Raw genomic sequence first — 27714 nt, forward strand, 5'->3', positions numbered from 1 at the left:
GTTAAGACACTAGACTGCATCTTAGGAACTCAGGGAAATCTTGTTGCATTCTTGGATTTGGATTTTGCAGTGGGCAAACAGGTGGGAGTGTTTTTGTTTTTCCTTTTTCCGCTCAGAAAGTCACTACGTCTCTTCTTACTGTTAGGAAAAATGGGCTTGGAGACAGTATGTTTACTCTTACAAAGTGTAGTGGTTTTGTTTTGTTTGTTCTTGGGTTTTTCTGTTGTTTTGTTGGGTTTTTTTAACCTGCTGCTTTTGGGACCTTTAAAGGCCTGTTCCATATGGCTTGATGCTATTCATAAACTGTCAGATTAGGCTTCCTTAAATCTGGTTTTGCTGCTGAAGTAACAAAGCTTGTATTTTCATCATAGAATCAGAGAATTATAGAATAGTTAGGGTTGGAAAGGACCTTAAGATCATCTAGTTCCAACCCCCCTGCCATGGGCAGGGACACCTCACACTAAACCATGTTACCCAAGGCTCTGTCCAACGAGGCCTTGAGCACCACCAGGGATGGAGCATTCACAACTTCCTTGGGCAACCCATTCCAGTGCCTCACCACCCTCACAGTAAAGAACTTCCTCCTTATATCCAATCTAAACTTCCCCTGTTTAAGTTTGAACCCGTTACCCCTTGTCCTGTCACTACAGTCCCTGATGAATAGTCCCTCCCCAGCATCCTTGTAGGCCCCTTCAGATACTGGAAGGCTGCTATGAGGTCTCCACGCAGCCTTCTCTTCTCCAGGCTGAGCAGCCCCAACTTTCTCAGCCTATCTTCATATGGGAGGTGCTCCAGTCCCCTGATCCTCCTCGTGGCCCTCCTCTAGACTTGTTCCAACAGTTCCATGTCCTTCTTCTGTTGAGGACACCAGAACTGTACACAATACTCCCAAGTGAGGTCTCACGAGAGCAGAGCAGAGGGGCAGGATCACCTCCTTTGACCTGCTGGTCACGCTGCTTTTGATGCAGCCCAGGGTACAGTTGGCTTTCTGGGCTGTGAGAGCACCCTGCAGCTGGCTCATGTTCATTTTTTCATCGACCAACACCCCCAAGTCCTTCTCCGCACGGCTGCTCTGAATCTCTTCTCTGCCCATCCTGTACCTTTGCCTGGATTGCTCCGACCCAGGTGTAGGACCTTGCACTTGGCATGGTTAAACTTTGTAAGGTTGGCATCAGCCCACTTCACAAGCTGTTATATGTACCTAACAGTGTAAGGCTAGAATTACTCTCAAAGTTTTCGCAGGGGGAGGCAAAGGTATTGACACTGCTGGATGGCTGCTTGTGGTTTTTTGAGCTCCTGGCAAGTAGTAATAAGTTATAAAGAAATTATTTGTCTTATATTGTGTACTGAGGAGCTTTCCCTTCAGAATAACTATTGAGTATAGAAACATGAACAGCAGTGTGAGGCTTGCATTTATGCTTTCTGTTTTGCTGGATTTTACTTAAGGATTCAAACTCTTAGTTCTCCTTAATGCTCAGAAGATGAAATTGTATTTTTTACTGTACAATCAACTATATTATGAAAGGCTGAAATGCATTTTCTTTTCTCATTGTTCATTGAGGCTGCTGATAAGAGTGTTTTTGGAGGGAAATGACCTTTGAAATCTGCGTAGGATATTTGTTTCTAGAAGTTAACACAGCAAGGGAGTGGGTATCCTGTTACTTAAGATTTTCTTTCTTTGAGGAGGCCTCAGTCTCAGCAGGCAAGCTTTGAATGCAGTCACCCTTTTTTTTTTTCTCCTTTTTTTTTTTTTTCTTTTTCCTCCTTTTTTTAAATACTGTACTTAATGGATCAAAATTCTACAATGCTGGGTAAAATGACAGAGGTGTCTTGCACTGTTAAGTCTGCTCTTAAAGGACGAAATTTCGAGGTTACACTGAAACCATATGTAAGTGTAGAAGAACAAAGATTTGCTGCTGATGATCCGTATGAGCATATGGAGCAATATTTTACTCTGTAAGTATCTCTGCCAAGTAACTCTAAGTAAAGCTGCTTGCTAATTGTGGATTATAGTTGGCTTGAGAAGATTAAAAAGAAAAATACGCCAGTTCTTGATGTATACGTTTGGAAATTAATTGCTAGGTGAACTTGAATGATTTTCTGTATTTCTTCTCCCCCCCCCCCCTTCTCTTAGGAAAGCAAAGCTTGACTGTAAGCAGGTGTTTGTGTCTTAATCTCTTTAGTTTATATTTCCCCTGTCAACATTTCAAAATGCTTTATTTTGAAATGTATGATAGAATACATTCTACAAGCAGGTAGAAGTTCATTTCATAACTAAATACTTCTTTTCTGTGTTCACATCTTAAATTCACCTTTTGCCTTTTTCTCTTGTGTTTGTTACACTTGTAACTTGTACTCATCCTGGAATTACTGCCTGCTTTTGTTTCTCAGCTTCTTGGAAGTAGTCTTAAGCTTCTTGAATCTTGTGCAGTGTAACTTCCTCCGCTTTGGCTACTTGATCCTCAAGTTCAAATTATTATTTCCACAATTTTTCCTTTCTAATATGAAAATTTTGTTGACACATTCTTATTTTTTCATGTTAACTTTTTTTGTTAATTTTTTCCTTGGGTAAATACATTCCCATATAAGATATTCCATAACTTAAGCAGTGGCTGCAGTGTCTTATTCAATGTAACACTTGTTGATTCTTTAGCCAGATACTAATTTTTTTGAAAAGTAGCTGCTTTGTTGGTTGTGCCGATGAACTGAAGCATCCTCTTTTCAGTGATACGAGAATTAGGTGATCACAATTTAGTAATAATGTCTTGTGCTTTAGCTTTTACTGATGGCTTTCTCTCAATTTGTGTATGAATATGTGAAATAGCAGTAGGAAATTGGAAGCAAGAGCATAGGACTAGAAGCAACTGTCTAAATCAAGTCCAATCCTCTGCGAACTTTGATAACTGTATTCTTTCACAATTTAAGCTGAAAAGGTAAGGATTGAGACTTAAGCAGAAGGCATTAGAAGTATCTGAAATTTCTGTATACAACTGGAGCAGAGTCTCAGCCAAGCTGCTTCAAGCTGATGTGAAAGAACTGAAACTTACTTGGTATCCTTTGAGGAATAGATGGACAGAAATGGTCAGCAAAGTAAGTTATCTATGTGTCCAGGAACAATGGGAATAAAGAGCACTGACAAAAATTAAGCTAAACACTTCCAATTTTTTTCTTTAAAGATAATACTTTAGTATTTTAAGATGTCAAGTGAAGCCAGTATTTACAAGAAGCCATCTATATTGAGTTGATTATTTCATGAAGCACTTGGTTTTTAAGAAGCAGTTAGATTTCAGTTGGAAGTTTGATGCAGTTATCTGCATCCTGAATTTTGCGTGGTTTTCTCCTGACTTGTTAGGAAAAAAATGGTTAATTTTTTTTTTTCTTTTTTTTTTTAATTTTTTTTTTTGTTTGGCTTCCTCCCCTGCCCCTGTCATCTGGTTGTGGTTCTTGATTTTATGGATGTATACTGAAGTGTGTGGGCAATATCGATTTCTTATGGAGGGGCACAGAACAGATACAGTACTGGGCCTGAAGATATGAAAGGTATCTCTGTTAAGTAGAGTGACTATCCCTTTTGAGTAGAAAAATGCTATTTAAAGGCTCATGAAGGAATGGTTGGCAACATTTTGTCTCATTGTAGCTAATTCTGGCTTTGTTTTAACTTCTTTTTCTTCCTCATCTGAAATCTGAGGGCTGTCATATGTCAGAATATATCCAGGTTTCACATTCACTTTTGAAATCCTGTCTTGACATACTTGGTCTTGCTGAGGAGGCTTTAATTTTCCCCATAGCAGCTCTCATAGTGCTGTGCTTTGTATTTTGGATAGAAAGGTGTTAATGACACACCAGTGTTTCGGCTACGGCTGGGCAGTCTTTGCACAGCACCAAGACCATGCAACATTGCCTGCCTCCACCTACACTGAGGAGGAGAGTGGCACGAGTGGTTTGATGGGCTCCTTGTGTCCTGATGAGGTCAGCCCACCACACTGGATTTCTGTGTTGCCCTTCACTGTGTGAAAGTTCAGAGTTTGTAAACTTGGAAAGTTTTCAGAGTTCTTTGGAATATTGATGTCTCTTCCTGAGTCATTGTTTGCTTTGTATTTTTTAGTATTTTGGCAGTCTGGGCATTACAAAAGGCTATTTCTTCAAAGAATCTGTTTTATAAACTTTCAGAGTCTATAAATGTAGTTAGACTGTGATTGCTTGGTTTCTAAAAAGACAGGCAGGATGAGGCTATATGGGTGTAATCTTACAGCATGTAGAATAGATATATTACAGATCTGAGGCTGTTAATTGTGAAAACAGGGCATAGCAATTTACAGTCCAGAAAGGCAGATGAAAACATAAGGTTATATGCTTGTTCTCATAAAAATTTAGACAGCACTGAAGTCTACTATTGGTCTTTTAAGTGATCTTTGTAAGCTGATACTATATTTGAACACAAACATGTCACTCTCGGTCTATTACATTTGGCCTTCCCTGGGGCAAAAGAGAGGAGCAAATGAGTCCCTGGTTCAGACTAAGCTGTTCTCTTGCCCGGACACTTCAACCTTCCAGCCAGGGTTCAGCTAACAGCTGATTAAAATTGTATGGCCTTCCACTATTGTTGGAATCTGATACATTGTTTTACTAAATGCTTCATTATACTAGGCCAACATGTTAACAAATACAACATAAAAGTGAGCAAGAAGGAGCAGTGTTTCACCTTCAATTGATGAATTGATGCAAGAATGTAGAAATGGTGTTCTGGTTTTGTTTCTTACTTTTTCTAATTGATGCTTACCTGTGTTTCTACCATAGAAATGAAGACCTAAAACAAATGTTGGAGAGCAGTAAAGATTCTGCAAAGCTGGATGCTATGAAAAGGATTGTTGGGGTATGTGGTTTTTTAAAAATTATTTTAATTTCTTGGATGTGAATACTCTTTTTCCTTTACAGATCCTTTATCAAATCAGCATTTGAATCTCTAAATGGTGTTTAAAAGCTACTGTGAAGTCCTTAATTTGAAATCTTGTGTAGAAATTGCTGTATCAAAATCCATACAGTCCCATGTTTTAAAAATATTTATATAACTGCCAATATACCTGTAAATAATTATTTTCAGTATGGAGGTGAGACCCTAATAGGAAATGGCTCCTTCAGAAAAGCTTCAGTGGCTGTCTTTGTTCAACAGATGGGAAACAGCAGACACTTGCAAGAGTAAAATGACAAATTGCATTTACTATTTTTACTTCAGATTATGTATGTGGGGTTTTTTGTTTCTTTTTGGGGTTTTGTGTTTTGTTTTGTTTTGTTTTTTTTTTTTTTTGTTAATGAGCATGTTGCCTATATATTTCACTAAGAATTTCAGGTGAACTGTGTTCCCATAGAGGTGATTAAATAATGTTTAACGCCATTGTGTGTTTAAATCCTATAAACTGCACGTAATGAAGTTGATAACGTCCTTTTATTTCTTCTTAAAAGTGTTTGAAGAATGTACTATGGAAAGCTGTTCAGTGTCCAATTTTTTTTTTTTTTTTTGGACTTCTGTGTTTGCTTTCTCTCACTGTTCCTTCAGCCTCCTCTAGATGGGCTTTTTTGTTTTGCTTGATTTTTACACAGGTTAATCCTATCCAAGCACCTACCGAAATAAGTAGGTACAGGTTGTATCATGCAATCGTATTCTTTTCTCTGACTCTAGAACTAGCCATTTGTCCTTTATCCTCTAGTGATGAAGGTTTTACTCAAGCTGGTTGTCTTGTGCTTTTGTCTTTAATCCTGGTCCTGACAGAGACATCAATTACCTATTAGATCTGCCTAACGTGTCAACTCAACTACTATTTCATAACTTCATGTAAGGTTCCTCAGGGTTTGAACAGTAGGAGTCTGGCATGCAGAGGCAAAGGTGCTGTTGTAAGAAATCATGGCTTTTGGAAGTGCCATGTTTTCAATCTATGGTAACTTAAATTCTTCTGCTTCTGTCAGAAAAGATCTTTCTTCTGGTTGGGGAGAGTTGCTTGTTGCTCCCTTGGTTTTCTTTTTCAAAAAGGTGGCCAGAAATTTATCTGTATTTTGAAACTGTTCCAACTGAAAGTGCATGTGTGTATATGTATATGGGGGAATTAGGAACTATTAAATTGGATCAGTTGTAAATTTTAAACCAGAGCTTTACTAGGTTGATGGTTTTATTTTTTTTTTCCTTACAAACAATGCTCTCACTATAAATGAATGCACAATGAGTAGATGCACTGTCCTGGGTTCAGCAGCAGCAGCCGCTTTTTCTCCTTCTTAGTAACTGGTGCGGCACTGTGGTTTTGACTTTCGGCCTGGGAATAATACTGATAAAGCCGATGTTTTCAGTTGCTGGTCAGAATGTTTACCCTGACCAAGGACTTTGTGAGTCTCATGCTCTGCCAGGGAGGAGCGGAAGCTGGGAGGAAGCAGGGACAGGACACCTGACCCAAACTAGCCAAAGAGGTATTCCATACCACAGCATGTCATGCCTGGGGACGTAACTGGGAGTTTCCCGGAGCGGCACGTTCTCTGCTCTGTCCGGCTCGTTTTCGGCGGGTGGTATCGTATTCTCTTCCGTTTTTATTTCTCTTGTCATTATTATTATTGGTGGTAGCAGTAGTGATTTGTGTTATACCTTAGTTACTGGACTGTTCTTATCTCAACCCATGGGAGTTTACAGTCTTTCGATTCTCCTCCCCATCCCTCCGGGGTGGGGTGGGGGCAGAGTAGAAACTGCGTGACTGACTTTCCGATTGGCTTAAACCATGACATGAACTCATTTTAAATACCTGCTGCTGCTACATATTCAAAGCAGTTCTTAACAACTATTTCTTTAATGTCCTAGAAGTATATAATACCATGAAGTTTGAGATATGTGGAGATACATGAAGCTGGCCCACTGATAACTGTGGTCCTTGATTGTCTTACACTGGGGTGATCAGGCTCAGGAACTATTCAGTAAGGGAAGCAGAACTGAATTGAGCACATTCTTTCTTCTGCTCCCCCGTTTCCCATTTCCAGATTCTTGTCCTTTTGTAAGTTCATAGTCTGTTCTATTAGAATTACTGGATCGTTTGTTTTCAGTCTCTTCCATGTTTTCAAGATTTTTGCTGTTATCCTGTGTTTAAACTGTGTTTCATAAGATATCTTGTACCATCCTCTGGTTCATGTAACAAACTGAAACAGTGAGCTTTACAGGCCAGAACTGGGACCTTGCACAATTAGTAGAAGGCCTCATAGCAGTGGTGATTATATCTTGTGGGGCACAGAGATGCTTGTTACCAGTTGTGTGGTTATCTAAAAAGTTATCAGGGATGAGATGTGTTCTCCAGAGATGAAAGACTTCCCCCAGTCTTATTATTAGAGGAAAAAGGAACTCTGTTGTCAGACTATTGTTTAACATGTCTCACTGGGGTCTTCATTTTCACTAATTTTAGGTAGAGGAAAAAGCTGTGCTTACCAATAGTTTCCTTGGTCTTTTAGTAGACTTCAAGAGGCAGAACCTTCATTCATCCGTATAGGTGTGATAAAAAAGTACCAGGAGAACACTGCTTAGGTCTCCTTTTGCTGTTTATTCCTCTTTTAAGGTGGCTTGTGAACTCTCTGGCAGGGTGAAGGGGATTATTCGTTGGATTCACTGCAAATAAAACCAAATCTGTTTCCCAGAGGTTGACTTTTAACAACATCATTTCAAGCATTAAGAGTATTCCAGTTTTGATCTTTCCACTCTACCTCATACATCAAAGTGGCTAAGCCCACCTTCAGCTAAAACATGTGTGACCGATTATCAATGACCTTTTTGTTTGGTTGGTTTTTCAGTCAGTTTATTTTTCTTTAGTGTTTCTTCCTTACATGCGTGCCATATAATAACTGCAATCTTTGGAAGATTATGAGCAACACTGCTGATTTAGAAATTAAAGTGTGCACAGAACCAAGTTTATTCTACTGTATGCAAGAAAACATAAGGGTTAATGCTTCTTTTAAACCAATATATTATTGGTTTTATATATATTATATATATTATAATTATATTATTATATCTTTTCACAACCAATAAATTATTGTTACCATCTGTCTTGAAACCTTTTTGAGCTTACCATCTAAATATAAGTGGAATTTTGCTCTTGCAGGTTTTAGAGCATAAATTTAGGGAACTAATTCATATGCCTGATTTCCCACAGAGAATTTCATCCATCTCTGTATGTGCCTCATAAAATACAAACAAACAAAACCACCACAAACCCAAACAACAACAACAAAGAAAACCAACCCAGAAAACCATCAAGCAAAAGAAACTTTAGTACACCCTGACATTATACTTACTCTAGAATGAACATTTCTGTCTGCAGGAACTCCAGGTGTATAAGACAACACAACTGGAGAATGTCTAGGCACAGCAACAAATGGACACGATAGACCTTAGTCATGGGAAGAGCTATTACGTCCTTTCAGGTTAATGATCCATGGGCTAAGGAGGATTTTCATTAATTGTTAAAACTGAATGAGTCAAAATTAAACTCTTTTAAAAGACCCTACATACATATTTACATGTACACTGAAGCTACTACAGTTGACCAGTTCAATAATGCAAGTAATGCAAGGACTCTCGTGAGACCTCACTTGGAGTATTGTGTGCAGTTCTGGTGTCCTCAACATAAAAAGGACATGGAACTGTTGGAACAAGTCCAGAGGAGGGCCACGAGGATGATCAGGGGATTGGAGCACCTCCTGTATGAAGACAGGCTGAGAAAGTTGGGGCTGTTCAGGCTGGAGAAGAGAAGGCTGCATGGAGACCTCATAGCAGCCTTCCAGTATCTGAAGGGGGCCTACAAGGATGCTGAGGAGGGACACTTCATCAGGGACTGTAGTGACAGGACAAGGGGTAACGGGTTCAAACTTAAACAGGGGAAGTTTAGATTGGATATAAGGAAGAAATTCTTTATTGTGAGGGTGGTGAGGCACTGGAATGGGTTGCCCAAGGAAGTTGTGAATGCTCCATCCTTGGCGGTGTTCAAGGCCAGGTTGGATGAGGCCTTGGGTGGCATGGTTTAGTGTGGTGTGTCCCTGGCCATGGCAAGGGGGTTGGAACTAGATGATCTCAAGGTCCTTTCCAACCCTAACTATTCTATGATTCTATGACTCATACTGTCACACCCTATCATGGAAGTCTTAAGGATCATCCCTATTTTTGAAAAACATAAGCTCTGTTGCATTAAGATGAGGTGATTGGTATTATTTTATTTTCATTGCATCTTGCTACTAAGTTCTACTTGACTCTGGTCAAGCAGGTCAAGGGAAATGATTCTCCCCCTCTGCTCTCCTCTTGTGAGACCCCACCTGCAGTACTGCACCCAGCTCTGAGGCCCCCAACACAAAAGGGATGTGGATCTTGGTGGAAGGCATTCAGAAGAGGGCTGTGAAGATGATCAGGGAGCTGAAGCTCCTCTCCTATGAAGACAGACTGAGAAAGTTGGGGTTTATTCAGCCCGGAGAAGAGAAGATTCTGAGAAGACCTTAGAGAAGCTTCCAGTGCCTGAGAGGGGCCTAAAGAAACCTGGAGAAGCACTTCTAACATGTAGTGATAGGACAAGGGGGAATGGTTTTAAGCTGAAAGAGGATCAATGTAGATTAGACATTAGGAAGAAATTCTTACTATGAGAGTGGTGAGACACAGGCAGGTTGACCAGAGAAGTTGTGGCTGCCCCATCCCTGGCACTGTTCAAGGCCAGGTTGAACAGGGCTTTGAGCAACTTGATCTAGTGGAAGGTGTTCCTGCATGTGGTAGAGGGGTTCAAACTAAATTATCTTTAAGGTCCCTTCCAACCCAAAACATTCCGTGATTCTGAATATGGCATTTATTAGGAAGATGCCCCAATCCTGAGAGTAGTGGTTCAATCTAGTTTTTAGTTAAAGCCCTTGAAATACATATATTATGTTTGCTTATTAGTTTGTTACTTCCTGTGCCTTAATACAGTTCCAAGATGTTGAGTTGATTAAAGTGAGTCATGCTGGACAACTGCTCTTAAACTGTTTTGAAAGGCTCACTAAGTGTTTACGTGAATTGCAACTACCTTCTTTCTTCTTCCAGACTGTTTCTTACAACCTTTGAATATGCAGTGTGTCAAGGTGTTACCCAGTTTTGCATTTTCTTGCTTTTGTTGCATGATATTGTAGGTCTTTATGTGTTTCAGCGATGAAAAAGACCTGTGAGTTAGGAATATGAAGTTTAATCAAACGTGTAACGTTGAGTAAGGGTGGGAATGTGATATGATGAGCAACAAGTTATGAACAGCAGAAACTGCAGTTGCAGAAGTCATGTTCCTGTCTTAGGTCCCTGCGTATTTGCTTGCCTTAGTGTGCTCTTGTCCTTTCTGATTAGCTTGATAATTGGTTGACTGGATCCTGCCCTTGACCATAGCTGGGGATGCTCTGAGTCTGTATTCAGCAGCACTGTAACTTGATATAACATGCTCATGCAATTACAGTGTTTGCAGCTTGGATGTGAAGTGCTGGCAGACATTCTGCTGGAATTGGATCTGAGAAATAAGAGACTAATGCAGCTGTAGTGTATATTGAAGTATATTATTCCTTCTAACATATTTACTTTCTAATAAATAGCTTCCTCCTTAAGCTGTTCATGCAACAGCTAAAGCTAAATTGGAGTTTTGTTGTTCGTACTCTTTATTGAGACAATCTTATGATTTAATACATGCCCTAGGTTCAGATTTCTGTAAGGTAAAATATGAAAACTTACTTTAAAAAACAAGAAAATCAGTGGGTTGAGTGGTCTTGCTTTTACTTTGTCAGGATTTTGTTCTGCATAAACACTGAAGTCTTTTTGTGTTTAACTTTCTCTGAAAAACAATCTTGCTTTGTTTTTTGAAGTGTGTTGTCTATTTTTTTTTCCTCTCTTTGGTTCTGTTGCACATGAAGATTATTCCAGAGAAAAGGAACAGGACTTAAGCTTGTATAACTTCTGCTGCTGTTTTTTGGTTGGTGGTTTTGTGGTTTTTTTGGTTGGTTGGTTGTTTTTGTTGTTTTGGTTGTTTTTTGGTTTGGTTTTTTTTTTTCGTTCTTATAGCAGCTCCCAAAAGGCAATTCTGTAAAGCTTTTCAAATTAGCAAGATCTTTGGTTTAAGTAATTTTTAAATTATTAAAGATGATTTGTAGTCTGATATGATAAAGTCCAGTTTATTGATTCTACCCCCCAAACTTGTAAGCAGCTAGCACTCAGGGGTTTTGCTGTATGAATAGTAAGTATCCTGTAAAGTCTAATAGTTAACAAAAAAAGAAGAAAAATCAGGCTTTGGCCTCAATTTTGTAGAAGTCAGGTTTGAAATACAGATCTGGCATAAATGCTTGTGTCTTAAAACAAGCACATCCTCCACCCCCGAAAAAAAAACAACCAACCCCATCACACCAAGTAGCCCACTCTAATAACGTATCTTATTGCATTACTAAAATATTGCCTTTTTTTTGTTTTGTTTTTTTTTTAGATGATTGCAAAGGGAAAAAATGCTTCTGAGCTCTTTCCTGCTGTTGTGAAGAATGTTGCCAGTAAAAACATTGAGGTACAAGTCATATATTCCTACAACTCATTAAGCATACTGTTATGGGAAATCTGCTTATGAAATTTTATCTAATTGTAAATACCTGACTTCATAAACTATAACATCTCAATTATTTTTTATAATAGAATTTCTCAGGGTTCTATTTCAGTCACAGCATTAGTTTAACATGTAAATAAAGGAAACATACTGGGTGATTTGGAGGGAGGAATTACAACTAGGTACATTTTAAAAATTGATTGCTTAGAGAAAGTTTGTGCAAGCACGTGGTGGTAATTCTGGGAAAAGGTATCATAGTTTATTTAAGGGGTGGTGCTGCTTGCAAAGTTTGAGTAAGGCCTGTGCTATGCTGTATTTGAAAACCTATCTTGCAGGTCAAGGCTGAGAGGTAAGACTTGGGTAAAAAAGTTGCAACTGTTCTGTGTAGTGTATTTATAAAAAGGAATGTATCAGCATTAGGATTGCAGAGTAAGATCACTTTAAATCAGTTAAACTTGTCTTTATGAATTTGTGGTTAGGTGAAATTTGATGTTACTAATGAAGTGTGTTGGTTCTTTTGATAATTTAGTCCAGATAATTTGTTTAATGTTTCATTAATGTGAATGCATGCAAGTCCAGAAGATTACAAAAAAAAATCAAATTTCAGGTCTAGGAATCTTGGAGAGATATGACTATTTGGGATGGGGGAGTAGGTCCCGTCTTGAGCAGGGAAGAAATTTTTTGCTAATACGCAATGTAATCTCAAATCTTTAGGTTACTTTATATTTTGCAAGACATAGACACTTAAGCAAAGTCATACAGGTGTCTTGTTTTACATACACGCATTTCTTTTGTATGAGAATTATGGGAGGAGTATAAAAAGGGCAAGCAAGAAGAATTTAAACTTCCTATGAAAGCAGCTGATGAAGAACTTGAGTCAGAATTATCTGCTACAGAAGCTAATTTCTTGAGTGGAGTTGCTTGAGTAAATTTACTCAACTTGCACTAAATTGTATGATACTAAAAGAAAATAAGTTTAATAATTTTCAAGATTTCCATATATACAAACAACAGCAGAAATACTACATTTTTCTTTCATCCTGTTTACCATCCATTTTATTTTAGCAGTTTGGTTTTGCTGCAATGCATGGTATTAGACACAAAAAGTAGCTTGCTTATGTATCTTTTTATCCTTTTTTCCTCATAAGAAAGCAAGAGAAAGAATCTGTCCTGTGCCGGTGAAAATTCAAATTTCAGGGAAATTAAAAAAAAAATGGAGATTGTTGTCAACTGTGACGTGTTTAAGTCCACAGGCTTACTATGTGGGTCAAGGATATCTAAAGCAGCATCTGCATTAGAAAGTTGTACAACCATAAGTTTTATAAAGAAAATGTTACTCTGATGTTCACTACCAGTACTGTTTATACACTGTCAGCTTCAGTACAGTGGTATTAAGAGTTACAGTTGACTTGACAAATGAGATTTGGATGGAAATAACATCTAAGTTTGTAGTTTCAAACCGTGTAGTGACTAACAAGCATCAGTTTGAGGAAAGCAGAACAAGCATGTAATGATATTAGTTCCTACTGCACAGGATCATAACTTTGGAAAAATGCAAAAAACAGGGGTTTGAAGCACTGGGTTTTAAGAAAAGAATTCAATGGAATGCATGCTCCAGTTCTTCCTTTTTCTCCTGGAAATATGTACTTCAGTCTCTGTTATTAATGGGAATGAAAAGTTGCTTTTTCGTGGTTTGTGACACTGAAAATTGTATTTCCGGCACTAATAACTTAAGCAAACTCCTGTCTCTCTCTAATGTGCTGCAGTATAGCAGATCATAGATATGTCTGTTTTCCTTCCTATTTGACACAGATCGATAGTGAAAGTCAGGTTTGAGTCTTAATTTTAGTGTTAAAGAAGTTATTTAGCTGCTACTTTAAAACTTTGCATTCTTTCAAAGAATGGAAAAAATATATTTGGCTGTGGCTGAATACTGAGCTCTGGTAAGTTAAGGAGGCATAAATGTGCAAAGATGACAATTTGGAGGCTGTCAGAATTTATTGTATTAAAATAATTTTAGAGATTGTAACTGTATTTATAAAAAGTGATGAAAGGAAATGAGGCAAGGAATCAGACTGGTTAAATGTTCTCTTCCTTTTTAACTTGTGTTTGTAAGTTATGAGTACCCTGAGTCAAGTTTTAAACAGAGAAACCTTGCACTAAAGAGGAGTGCTTTGAACAATATTACTCATCTTGAATGCTTTTAACTGTTAGGGCTGGAACAGCTCCAGTAATGAGACTGGGAGTATATTCCTGATAGGTGTTCACACTCACGTTTTGTGTGTATATACACACAAGAAATACGTATGTAGAGAGACAGCCACATAAATCGATACAGGGTACTGACATGAACACAAACAGTACCAGCATCTTGTCTGTTCAAGATAAAAGTCTGCTAGTGGGAAAATATGTATACATACATACGTACAGTGTGGATTCATGCAACAGCTCAGATACAGTCTGCCCAATAGCTGGCTCCTGGATCCCAGTCACCCTCTTTGCTGACACATGGAATATGAGCCCCTAAAGCTGCAGCCCCATTTCAATTGCTGGTACAACCTGGTGTATATGTAATGAACACATGCAATCCAGTACTCACCTGCTTCCCCAGTAGCTACCCTATTATGATCTTGCCATTAGACGCACTGATGTGTGCACACACAACTGTACCTGGGCAGAACATTCAGGGTCCTCCGCTAGCCAACCCACTGTGGTTATGCCCTTAGAGAGATACACACAAACACATGGTTCTTGCCCCTAGAGACCCACAGGCCATCTAGTTTCTCTGGCAGCTGATGGTGTTGCCCTGGTCTATGCTGTAGTCCTATGGTCTTGGGCTTAGATGTCCCCATCATTGGCTGTCTCCTTCCCAGACCACTTCACCTACTTGCCAGCTAGTGCAGCTTGATCCACTGGTACACCTGCAACCATTCCAGTCACTGGCACAACAGGCACATGGTTTCAGGTAGTCCAGGCTCTTCAGTTGCTTGATTGTATGCTCATGGGCCTCCTGCTCCTGGCCTGTGACAGCCAGACCCTCACTTGTTCCAGGTGCTGGCCACAATGGACTTAAGGACCCTTATGACTGGAGGTCCTGTTCCAATTGCTAGAGTCACACTTAAGTCTCCTCTCTTTATCTGTGTCCCATATAGGTATGCAGAAAAGCCCCTCAGCCTGAAAGGTGCTCTGGTGTTGACTCTTAATGTGTTTAACACCTGAACATGGGAGCTGAGGAGATACTGGGAGGGGCCTGACAGGGTGTCATTTCCGCTGAGACTTAAATTTTAGTTCCTACTACAGCTGTGTTTCTCTGCACCTCTGGACTGATGGTTCCTGCTGTGGGCTTGGGGGAAACTAAGGCAGGGTGTTAATTGCAAACACCCCTACACTCTCCTTGTGTCTCTGTGCTTCTTTGTGGGTGTGCAGACACGGTTTCTTCACATAACCTAACGTTAATTAGCAGAAGCCTTTGGCTGTTTATATTTTATGGGCCTTTTCTTACATTTTAAAACAAACAGACAGTTATGTGAATTCACACGTCTGCCTCTATGCTGTACTTTGTTTCCTTGTTACTTTTTTCCCCACTGTTTAGCACTAGCATATTGGTGTGGGAAGAGGCTGTTAAACTGAAAAGAGAACAGGATGTGCAGTAAAGCCAGCTGACTAATTTATCAAGGTTAGTTGATAAGTTTAGGTCATAATGTAGCCATCTAGTTAGCACTTCAGGGTCTCAGAAACCTTTGTCATGGTCCAGTTACTATGATGCTTTTGAAATAATGAGAACTTAGTGGATTAAGTCAGATTCTTAGTGCATTGATCCTGACACTGTTTTCTGAAAATGTTTTGCTAAACCTCCTTAAGAATTCTTACACAAATCTGTCCGTACAAGTTGCTACAATGCACAAACATAAAATACTTAAGTTCATCTGGGTGACTTTGTATGTAATTGTCTTTCCTTCCCAGAAATGGCTTCTGTTTGGTTTTGTTGTTTTGGTTTTGACTCTTTCTTTCTTTTGTGTGTGTGTGTGTGTGTGTGTGTGTGTTTTTGGTTTTGGTTGGGTTTGTGGGGTTTGGGGGTTTTTTTGGGTTTTTTGGGGGGTTTTTTTGTTTTTTTTTTAAATCAAGACTGAATGCCCTGATACAGGGAAATGGAGGTGAAGAAGCAGTAGAACACGTTTGTTTGTTTTGAGGGAAGCAAAGGGCATCTTATTGTTTACAGAAGTACCTTGTGATTTTTTGTTTTTGTAAGTACACACTGACCTCAGCTTGATTATGTGCATCATGTCATGGATGGTAAGGATACAAAAAGTGACCTAATAAACAATTGGTGGTATAGAACAAAAATAAGTCGTAGTCAATAACTCGTGGAATTTGATGTGCTTATATTGATAAACTAATTAAACAAATCTGCCTCTGTTCCTCAGTCCTAATGTGCCCTGTTATGATTAATTTTATAGAACGGATCGTTTTAACATTGAATGAAGGTAAATGGTAAAAGAGTAGTGTAGTCACGAAGCTCTAAGTGCTTCCATTTCTAGTCACAGAGTGGTTTCAAGGAAAGAAGGCTTTCTTTGCACACCTGCAGTCATTCAGTGCGTAGGCCTCTTGTGGTCAATGTTGATTGCTGCTTGTGTACAGCTGAACAACAAATAATTTAGTATGGTGTAACCTTCTGTGATTTAATATTACGCTTTTTGCCAGAATTGGCAAAAAAAAAATCTTCTGATAGTGACAATAATTATAGCACAGCTGTAGTTGAGGGTCTTTCAGAATTTTCCATTATAGACCCCAATAGTTGGTTTGCAACTCAAAGGTAAAAAATATTTTCACTGCTTCCTGGGCATACAGTAACCGTGAGGGGGTAAAGTGAAGTAAATTGAATACCCTCCTCCCCCAAAATCATACTGAGGCTTTCTTAATCTTTGAACATCACATCCTTTGTAGTATGTGTATATTGGCTGTATCTTTTGAATGCTTGTAGTCAGGTAAAGCTGGATCTAATATCTTTTGCTTTTGTCTGAGGTGTAGTCAGAAGTGCTCTTTTAATCAGATTTAAATAGTGTAAGTTACCACACTTCAGCTGGAAGTTAGATCCTCTTTCAAATATATTAAAGTAATCGAGTTTGAGTTTCAGGGTAAAATAAATTGGGCTTGTTGAAATCCTTGGCTATTGCAGTTTAACCTGTCTTCCATAAGAAAAACATCCCTGAGGAATGCTCAGGTGCCAGTTGCCACGTGTCAGCTTCTTAAATTATTCAAGTCTTTATTTACTAGTTGATAATATAAAGCAGTTCTTTGTGTTATTAGCCTTCATCTGTTTGTATCATTAATTAGGTAATATTGCAGCACCTGAGGGAGTTTCTGTTCAAAGGATTACAGAAAATCTTAAGTCATGTGAGAAATATGTGAATACTCCAGTGGTATGTTAAGTCTTCCTTCAAAGAAGAAAATATTGGTGAAAATGTGTAATCTAGGACTTAGTTTTATAGAATTCTACAACTTTCTGATAGTGATGTTCACTGTGTTTTTCTTTTCAGATAAAAAAGCTTGTATATGTTTATCTGATGCGTTATGCAGAGGAACAGCAAGATCTAGCATTGTTGTCCATCAGTACTTTCCAGCGTGCTTTAAAAGTGAGTGGCTACCAAACAACATTTCATAGAGAATTCTGAGCTGGTATCACAAAAATAAATATATCTGTGTAAGTGTAGTATGATAAACTAAAGCATGTAAATACCTGCATCTGATAAAGTTCTTTTAAAATATGTGATTGATGAAGTTTTTTGTATTGCCTGAAACCTCGTCAGACCTGCACAAAGTAAAATTAATTCACTACAGAAAAGCAGCAGATTGGTGCTCTCAAATTCATGTACCCATTTAATTTCTGGAATGCCTTCTTTACAAGGTAGCATATATATCTAGAAAGAAGACCCTGTTGTTAGCCTGAACCATTTGTGTTTCTTTTAGCATTTTGTGTTGCTTCTCTCAAATTCAGATCACAATGGGAAATGAGATTAGAAAATGAAGATTAGGATTACCTTTGAAGTGAGACCATGGAGAAAATACTTATTAAGTCTCTGTCCTTAAACTTGGCCAATTTTCATTATGAGAGAGGGTTGGGGATTTTTTCTTTTCTTGTACTCTTCTTATAAGGCTACTCTAGGTTTATAATGAATTTCTGTCATGTTGCAGACCCAGACCTTGGGTCTTGTTGGAAAATGCTGCAGTCGGAGCACCAGATGTGCCAGCTGTAGGAGCATCCCACAACTGACTAGAGAGCTTTTTTCCCCTTTACTTCCAGCTTTTTTCTCAGTGTCATGTATACTACCTTTACTATCTGTGACTGCCATGAAAAACTAAAATCCAAGTGCCTTTTATCATATGTTTTTCATGAGATACATATGCAGTGAGTACTTCTCATGGCTTAACTTTTTAAAGAGCTGTGGATAGTGGGAAAAATGGATAGGGGGTAGGTCAAATGTTGTGGCTGAGTAACTCAAAAAGAAGTGGTGGTGTGGCAAGGAGGTAGACCCCAAGCTAGCTGAGATTTTTGGTGACTAAGGAAATTACTATTCCTGCTGTGAAAGATAGCCAAATGTAATCAGTTCTCTTCATTTTTTTTGTAACATCTTGTTTCTGGGTTTGTAATGAAGATTGTAGTGCAGCGCTATGTATGGCAATTTTTTTCCCTATTTAGAAATCTTTAGGATATTTTGAACTTGTATGATAGGAGATGAGCTTTGCAAACTCTGGTAGAAGAAAGTTATTTTTTCCAGAACTGTTAATTAAAGTGCTTCTACCATCCAGATACTACTCAGAAGCTGCTAATATGTAGGAATTCTGGGAGCTTAGATGAACTAATACTAATTATGAGAATGTAAGAAATGTTCTCTGAGCAGTGCGCTTTTGGCAGACAGTACACTGAGTTAATGCTGCTGCAGTTTTGGTTTGCTAGATTTTAGAGGATTTGGTACCTGATTAAGCAACATTTTTCCCTGTGCCGCAGGCCCACGATTAACAGGCAAGATTTACATTTCAGTTCGTCCAAATACAGATTTCTGTGCTTTTATTGGATTTCCAAGCTAACCTTAGCATTTTATAAAGGGAGCAAGTACTGAGATGAAAGAAGGAAGAGTAGGAAGTAGAAGTCTCAAAACATTTAGCTTAAAATTAATTTTCTTACTGGCTTCAGTTTATTTCCTGCAGTAAAACATAAAATGGACATGTTGTCAAGAACTTGAACAGGAGTGTTGCAACAGAATCACATTTTTATTGGACAGTTCTTATATTTAAGTAATAAAACAGAGCTAGTTGTATTTTCCAAAGAATCTGATCATTAAATAAAATGTTAGTACTTTTTTATCTTATTCCCATATTGTGCTTGGGAAAGTGAATGTTAAGATTTTCCTGTGCCAGATTTCCAAATTTTCATAGTGTTTCACTGTTTTCTTTCCTAATTTCTCTTACTTTTTTTGGTTGTTAGAAGTTTCTTGTGTGAAATTTGTCGCATTTTACCAGTATTATATTTCACTTGTAAGCCTGACTGGTAGTCAAATAGATTTACGTGCTTTCATATGCTGTCACTAATTAGTGTAAACACTGTAGAGAATTTAATGATGCATTTCTGCACCATCTTATTTCCCTCCTCCTCTTCCATTCTTTAGGATCCTAATCAGTTAATCCGTGCAAGTGCTTTGAGAGTTTTATCCAGTATCCGTGTCCCAATTATTGTTCCTATTATGATGCTTGCTATTAAGGAAGCCTCTTCTGATTTATCTCCTTATGTGAGAAAGAATGCAGCCCATGCAATCCAGAAGCTGTACAGGTAAGTGGTTCTGACAAATACTGGAAAGCAATTTTAAGATAGTTGTGGGCTATGTTTATTAAGACATAAGGTGGGGTTGGCATGTCTCAGCTATATCAGATCTTATAAAGTGTCTGTAGACATTCTGTTGCTCAGTTTGGTTGGAATCCAGGCAAGTGTCCTGCTAGAATAACAAGATAACTCTGAAAAGATTAAAAAAGAAACTGGGGCACCATCTTTTGATTTTAATGTGACAGTTATTGTCATCTGTGCAGCAACTATTTTGATAGGTAGACACAGAATCGAAGATTTCTGTGTTTAGCGCCTGTATTTTTCATCCTGATGACATTTGCTGTAGTTTGCAGCACAGGTGACAAATCACAGAATCATAGAATGGTTAGGCTTGGTAAGGACCTTAAGATCATCAAGTTCCAACCCCCCTGCCTTGGGCAGGAACACGTTCCACTAGACCAGGATGCGCAAAGTGCCATCCAACCTGACCTTGAACACTTCCCAGGATGGGGCATCCACAGCTTCTCTGGGGAACCTGTTCCACTGTCTCAGCTCCCTCATGGTGAAGAATTTCTTTCTACAATCTAGTCTAAATCTACCCTCTCTCAGCTTAGTTTTCAAATTGTTGTAGCTGCAAATTCTTTCTTACCTGGACTACAATAAGATACATAGTTACTTATGAGTGAAGTTGTAACCAACATTTGTGTCCTTGGTGGTGGGATTTTGGAACTACTCATAGAAAGCTTGTGAACTTTTATTGTCATATTTTCAAAATTTACTTGTACAGTGCCGTATCTGATAGCATTGGTTTACTGCAGCGGAGAGAGAGAGTATAGCTTTTTGTATCACTTGGGGAAGCAGCAGTACTGGGAACTGGTGAAGAGGCTGTCAAATTGAAACCTGTCCACTGGCAGGTCCAGCAGGCTTCCCTGCAAACAAGAGTCTTTAACAAACAGTTTTAGTAGATATTTCAGTAAGGCTCATGGCTGGTAGCTCCACAGTTCAGTGATGCTGATTGTATACTGGTGGCAAGGCTGTCTTTTGGCTGCTTGTAATGAGCAAGTAGTTTCTGGAGAGACTGAGAGTTAGTCAAAATCAGAATTCTGGAGGGGATGAGTTTTTGGTGTGGAGATTATTCAGCAGTTCATGTAGTCTCCTACATCTTAACTACTCCATCTTCTGCAAGCATTTGAGTAAGAAGTAACAGTTTAATAGTGCCTGTATGCTCCACTTATTTTTTAGTTTCCATGACTTCGCTACTGGTTTGATAGTTCTGCAGTTCAGTTAGTGATCCATTCAGAGTTCTGGATGCAAGTTTGCTACTCCAGTCTTCGTTGCATTTAGTGTCATGGTGTTTGGATGGATGTCTGACCTGGAAGAGCTTGTTCATTCGTGGTTCAATCAATCTTAACAGCCGGAAGCTTACATATCAAACAGAAAAGATTTCAGGCATAGTGTGAACAGCAACATTTATGCCCAATGCAGTCAACATTGCCAGGTACTTTGGAGTAATTTTATCACTGAAAATGCCAGACTTCATGCTTATTTCACTTAGAGAGCGTTTCAAAGATATTAATATCTTCTGTCTATCAATAGAAAACTCTACCACATATTTGCACCTGCTTGCAGTGAGATTTTGAAAAGGACTTTTAAGTAAGCCCCATCATTAGTATTGATCTTCCATACTGTTATTAGTGGATGCCATAATGGAAGTAGATCACTCTGAGCTCTTTAGCCTGTTCTTTTATTTTCACTCCAATAATGCTTCCTTTGTTGTCTTAAACATGTAAATCCTAACATTTTAATGAGTTTTAAGTATTACGATTCTTAGAGAACCCACAAGTGGTGTAATATAAAGACAAACTATAATTTAATTTTATTCTCTTTCAATTCAGTTCTACATTCTTTGATTAACTTTATTTTCAGTCAAGTTAATTTACATTCAGTTCTTTGGAATCCTTGATTTTTCTGGAAGTGTTTTCTTCAATGCTCTTGGTTCCCAGCTTGTGTCTGAAGGTCAACAAACATAACCTCTTTTAATTTTAGATATATCTCACCAAATGAGTAAAAAAAATTTCTTATTTTTCCTTCTAGTCTTGATCCAGAGCAAAAGGAAATGTTAATTGAAGTGATAGAAAAGCTCTTGAAGGATAGAAGTACGGTAAGAACCAGGACGCTATTGCATATGCATGTACTTTAAAGAGTTTACTCCTGAGGCTGTCATTGAGCGGTACATACTGCACTTTCCTAATGCTGATGTGGTTTTGTATGATTTTAATTGGAAGTATCATTGCGTATTTATGCATTATACTATAACTGTGATAGTGACCATCTCCTTTAATAAGACTGATAATTTTACTTGTGTCATGGGTACTAATCTGTTCTTGTTAGCAAGTTTTTTTATGTATATACTTCTTTAAACTCAATTTTGAAAATGAAAGTTATGTGATGATATGAATTGGTGTCTGTGTATAAATTTTCATTCCCACTTTCTCATTGGAAAATTGGCTAGATCATTTCAATTTGTGATACTGTAAGAATAAATGACTTCTGTACAGTGCACAGTATGCCTGTTGATGTCAGTCTGCCTTGTAGTGTATACAACTGTTAAACAATGGTACTTCTGTGTGCTTATTTGTTCTTTCAAATATCCCCACTTCCAGTCTGGTAAGTAAAACTGATGTCCTTGGTCAACTTCGGTAAATTTAACACTCCTGTTGTATTTTACCTGCCCTATGTAGGTACAGGGTTTTCACTTGGAGGTCTCATGATAACTCATACACTTTATTTTTATTCCTGCACCATATGAATAAGTTTCCTGAGTCTGAGTCAGAAAGGTAATGAGCAAGGAATTGGAGATACTTGAGATAGAAAATAGAGTTGTAAATGAAAACATTCGCTTGTTCAAATTATTAATTTAGTGAATGTAAACCTTTTTGGGTAAATGAACATATCACTACGTGCCAGATAGCATGTTGCTTCATCTCTTACTTGCCAAGTGTTTTTGTAACACACAGGAATGTGTCTCGTTCTAGCACAGTCCAGGTGTTCAGGACCTGAATGGTGGGTGTTCTCTAAAATACATTTTGCAGCTTCCACTGAAGGGTTACTGAAGGACGGTGCTGAAGCTTAAAGGCTCAGCAGATGGTAAATCAGTTAGTTAGCTCTCCTGACTGCATCTATGCTTGACCTGTACTCATTTGTCAGAGGCCTTTGTGCTTCTGTGGAGTTGCCCCCCAGTGGTTCTTTGTGTGTTTTCTTTTTGCGGTTCATGCTCTTGGTGTGCATGCAATCTATGAATGTGAGATTAGGTTCTTTATACCTGTGGAGGCATAAAGGGCTAAGAAGCTATCTTTGTTACTTTTTATTGCTGATGACAGGAAAACAAAATCCATATGTTTTCAGTCTGTTCCTTAGTCCCCATTGTTTATGGTAAATGGCAAGTTATCCAACCACTAACTAGCCTATGAATCTATGAACTAGTAATTTACACATTTACTTTAACAAAATGCTAGAGGAGGAAAAAAAAAAAAAAAGAGTAGGTTTGGATCTTCTTTTTCCCCCACACACTGATACTGGCACTTGGAGTTATTTATAAGGGGATTAACATTTATTGCCTGGTATGTGCCACAATTCTAGTGCCTCTGTGACAGTGAATAATGGACACTATATTTATAAAGATACCAGCTGAAGCAATAGTCAAAGATATGCTATTTTATCAGCATGTTCAGGAAGCTAAGAATGATGGTGTAGAATTGGGTCTTCTGGACCTCTTTGGAGACGTAATATGGTTAACTGCTGCAACTTTTTCCTCTCCCTGGTTCCTCTTGGTCTGTTCCCTGGCAAGACCTGATTCCAACCTGGGCTGAGACACCTCATCTTCAGAAGTTTTGCTTTTTCTTGAAGTTGTACGAAAAATTATTATTCCAAAAAGGAACCCTACAAATCTCTTTTCAAGACTCTCTGAGTAAAAACTAAGAATTAATATTTGCTCTTTCATCCCAGACTCCACAGCTTGTGGTGATCTAAAGTGAATAGATCTCTCTTTAATCTTTTATAGTTTTTTGACGACCACTCTAGCACAGAAAAGCTTTATCTTGTATAGTTATGCCTTGTCATGTTCTGCTGAATGTTCCAAGTAAACTTCCAGATTTACTAACAGAGTGCATAGTGCATAAATGTTTTATTAGCAGATAACTGTAGTTTGAATAAACTTATTCTTTGCCTTTAAATGCAGAACATAGGAATCTGCTCATAGTGGAGGGAAGAGAGTGCCGCTTGTAGCTACTTTTAGCTTTTAAAATGGGAGCAAATGCAGGTGCTTACAGGGGTGGTCCTTATGTACAGGTGTGTGCACATGTAGGCTATATAGCCTTGAGCTGCCTACTTTTTAAGTCTTACTTAAGCTCCTTTTTCGAAAGTCGTATTAATTTGAACCACCATTCTGTATTCTCTAAGGGAAGCTCAATTTTATGCACTTTGCAAAAAAGAAAAAGATGCTTTACATACATAAAAACAAAGGCTTTTAGAATACAATTTGCAGTCTTTGTAAAGAAAGTTAAGTTGGGTTTGTTGCCACAGGAATTTTAGAAATGGGTCTGAGCTGTAAAACAACAGCATTTTGTCATACCCTCATCAAGTGCCTGTGTTTGATTATTGTTTCTTGCATCCTCTGTTGGCTGTTTTGATAGTGAAATGGCCTGAAATTTCTAGGGTGAAACTCAGACCACGAGTGTTTACTTGACACTATGCATGGATTCCTTCAATTTAAATTAATTAGAAGGCTACGAAACTGATGGACAGGGGCAGAGCAGTTGACATCATCTACCTGGATTTGTGCAAAGCGTTCGACACTGTCCCACATGACATCCTTGTCTCTGAATTGGAGAGACATCAATTTGATGGGTGGACCACTCGGTGGATAAAGAACTGGCTGGATGGCCGCACGCAAAGAGTTGTGGTCAATGGCTCAATGTCCAGCTGGAGACCAGTAACGAGTGGTGTCCCTCAGGGGTTGGTGTTGGGACCGGTCTTGTTCAACATCTTTGTCGGTGACATGGACAGTGGGATTGAGTGCGCCCTCAGTAAGTTTGCCGATGACACCAAGCTGTGTGGTTCGGTTGATACGCTGGAGGGAAGGAATGCCATCCAGAGGGACCTTGACATGCCTGTGAGGTGGGCTGATGCCAGCGTTACGGAGTTTAACCTTGCCAAGTGCAAGATCCTACACCTGGGTTGGAGCAATCCCAGGCACAGCTACAGGTTGGGCAGAGAAGAGATTCAGAGCAGCCCTGCAGAGAAGGACTTGGGGGTGTTGGTCGATGAGAAAATGAACATGAGCCGGCAGCAGTGTGCGCTCGCAGCCCAGAAAGCCAACCGTATCCTGGGCTGCATGAAAAGGAGCATGACCAGCAGGTCGAAGGAGGTGATCCTGCCCCTCTCCTCTGCTCTCGTGAGACCTCACTTGGAGTATTGTGTGCAGTTCTGGTGTCCTCAACAGAAGAAGGACATGGAACTGTTGGAACAAGTCCAGAGGAGGGCCACGAGGAGGATCAGGGGACTGGAGCACCTCCCATATGAAGATAGGCTGAGAAAGTTGGGGCTGTTCAGCCTCGAGAAGAGAAGGCTGCATGGAGACCTCATAGCAGCCTTCCAGTATCTGAAGGGGGCCTACAAGGATGCTGGAGAGGGACTATTCATCAGGGACTGTAGTGACAGGACAAGGGGTAACGGGTTCAAACTTAAACAGGGGAAGTTTAGATTGGATATAAAGAAGAAGTTCTTTACTGAGAGGGTGGTGAGGCACTGGAATGGGTTGCCCAGGGAGGTTGTGAGTGCTCCATCCCTGGTGGTGTTCAAGGCCAGGTTGGATGAGGCCTTGGGTAACATGGTTTAGTGTGGTGTGTCCCTGGCCATGGCAGGGGGGTTGGAACTAGTTGATCTTAAGGTCCTTTCCAACCCTAACTATTCTACGATTCTATGATTCTAAATGCACAGAAGCTGTTCCATTACATCAGCATGAGTTGTCATCAGCTGGTAGTTGTAATCTTATGTCAGCAGATCCATTTGTTGGGGAAGTGATGATGTTTTCCTTATATAGTGTCCTTACCAGAATGTGAGAAATTGTAGTGACATTGGGAGTTGTTGAGCACCAGTGACTCTCCACCTTTCTTTCCCTTGATGGAAGTGTCAGGTTACTTCTGGCATTTCTGTGTTATTATTATTATTATTATGGCTAATAATCCGTAGGAAAGCCATAATGCTTTGTATATAATAACTGAGTGTGGGGAAATCCACCATTTAACTTTTTTGTTTGTAATTTTATGTTTTGGTTGGTTGTTTTTGGATGATGGGTTTTTTTGGGGGGGTTTTTTTGGTGGTGGTGGTTGTGTTTGGTTTTTTTTAATTTCATTTGTTTTAAACATGTTTGGAGGAAGAGTGTAATTATGAATATTAATGATGTATAGGACAGTTGAATGTTGTCCAAGTGATGCTTGAGTTTTACCTGTAATGAAAAGTAAATTTTTACTTGTAATTTGTTTGTTTTCTCTAACTGTTTAACCTCAAGCAGGGTTTTTGAAACTTTGGCATAATCTCTCCATTAAGGTGAAATAGGATGACTACTAAATGCAAATGCCTTTAAATTTATGTCAGACAGGTTTTGGTTTCTTTCTTTTTTATCAGAGAGGACATGGTGTTGTGAATTATTAATGCAGTTTATGTTGCAAAGAAAAGGCACAATGTATTTAAATTAGAGTAATTCTACATTTGAAACAGCAAGAAACTGCCTGGATGATAATTTTACTACAGTAAAATGAAGCCGTTTCATCAGAATGAGCAAAATATGTTCATTTTTTAGGTCTCAATCAGTAGTAAATTTTAGTGTAAGCTGAGGTAAGCAAAACTTAAAATAAGATGAGGTCTAACCTTAACCCAGCACTTCATTAACATTTCTGGTAAGATAAATGAAAGATCACTCTACTCCTTAAGAGACTTAACACGAAGACTCAATTAAAAGCTAAGCTCTTAGTTAATCTAAGATGCAAAATTATCAAATGCATACCATCGTTAACATATCTCAAGGGTAGCTAACTGGGAATTAGAGTGTATTAACAAAGTGTGATTTTTTTGTGCCAGTGTATTTTATTGTTAAACAGAGAAGATGTTTACAAGTATTTTTATTATAAAGGCTTAAGAATCTCCTATCTATGTTTTTACCATTGCTTTACAGAAAAAAGTACCTCAGACTTTGATAAGCAGGTACCAGGGCATGAATGCCTGCTCCTTTTATTTTTCAAGTAATTCTAGATAATTCAGCAGCTGACATGATTTTAGGTAGAAAAGAAGATAAAAGCTTGTACATATTTTATGCTAAAATGATTTTTTTTGAAAGTCATATAGCTAGTTACATAGTCATGTGTGAAGGTGTAATTGGGTATTTTAGAGGAAACTAGTTTGCTTTTTCTTTTCAGTTGATTCTGTATCACTTCACTCTTACGCTATTTTTCAATTAATTTAACAAGCCTGATGATTAGCTAACTGCATGGAATTTCTGTATTGCTAATTAAGATTTACACTTTTTTCTAAAGGCTGAATTTTCCTTTAGCCTCTGCTTAAATAATATTTTTTCCTTTGAGAGTATCTTAATCACATTGAACTACTTCTAATATTTAAATAAATTTATTATTCTCTTCTGGTGTGATAATTTACTTCTAAATATAACAGATGCAATTTAGTATTAATTCTGGTTTGGAGGTGAAAAGTCTTTACACAGATGTGTGAGTACTGAGATTTCGTTTGCAGACTGCCAAGTGAGACCACTTAGATTAAAAAATGATCCCAGGAATTGGTGATGGCTGTGCAATGAAGATCTTGATCTTTACAAAAGCAATATATTTGGGGATAATGGGAAAAGAAAGCTAAAATTCCACTTTTTAACAGCAGGCTTCTGTTAATAACTCAGTATTTTAGTTTGGAACCCAAGTTTGTGGATAAGACAGTATTTTCTTAACTTATGGATTTACTGTTGGTAAAAGCTTCACTTTTGTGGAAAAAAAATTACCAAGTTTGTGGAGATGTTTTATTGTGATGGATCTATTATCCAGCTATTAGAAGATAAACGACTGATCTTTTACAGTTTCCTTGCCTCCAGAAAATTGAAATAAGAAGGGGAATATCATTTGGGCTGTATGATTAGGGCAGGTGGGGTGGCCATTAATTTGAGAGAGAGGAATCTTGGCAGCATAGGCCAACTTGCACTGTATTATCAATCAAACCTCGATGCACTTCTTGTGATGACCT

The 27714-nt window shown here is 38.5% G+C and overlaps 1 protein-coding gene across 1 annotated transcript in view; it reads left to right on the top strand.

The window, feature by feature from the left end:
- The window catches only part of AP3B1 (adaptor related protein complex 3 subunit beta 1), a 157483-nt gene that overhangs the window by 13259 nt on the left and 116510 nt on the right, over nucleotides 1–27714 (top strand). Inside the window, exons 2-6 of the mRNA XM_080637267.1 lie at nucleotides 4798–4873; nucleotides 11487–11561; nucleotides 17135–17230; nucleotides 19262–19422; nucleotides 21508–21574. Of these exons, the coding sequence (XP_080493393.1) occupies nucleotides 4798–4873; nucleotides 11487–11561; nucleotides 17135–17230; nucleotides 19262–19422; nucleotides 21508–21574 (475 nt within the window). The remainder of the gene's footprint in view (nucleotides 1–4797; nucleotides 4874–11486; nucleotides 11562–17134; nucleotides 17231–19261; nucleotides 19423–21507; nucleotides 21575–27714) is intronic.

Source organism: Psittacula echo (assembly GCF_963264785.1).
Source record: "Psittacula echo genome assembly, chromosome: Z".
Taxonomy (NCBI): domain Eukaryota; kingdom Metazoa; phylum Chordata; class Aves; order Psittaciformes; family Psittacidae; genus Psittacula; species Psittacula echo.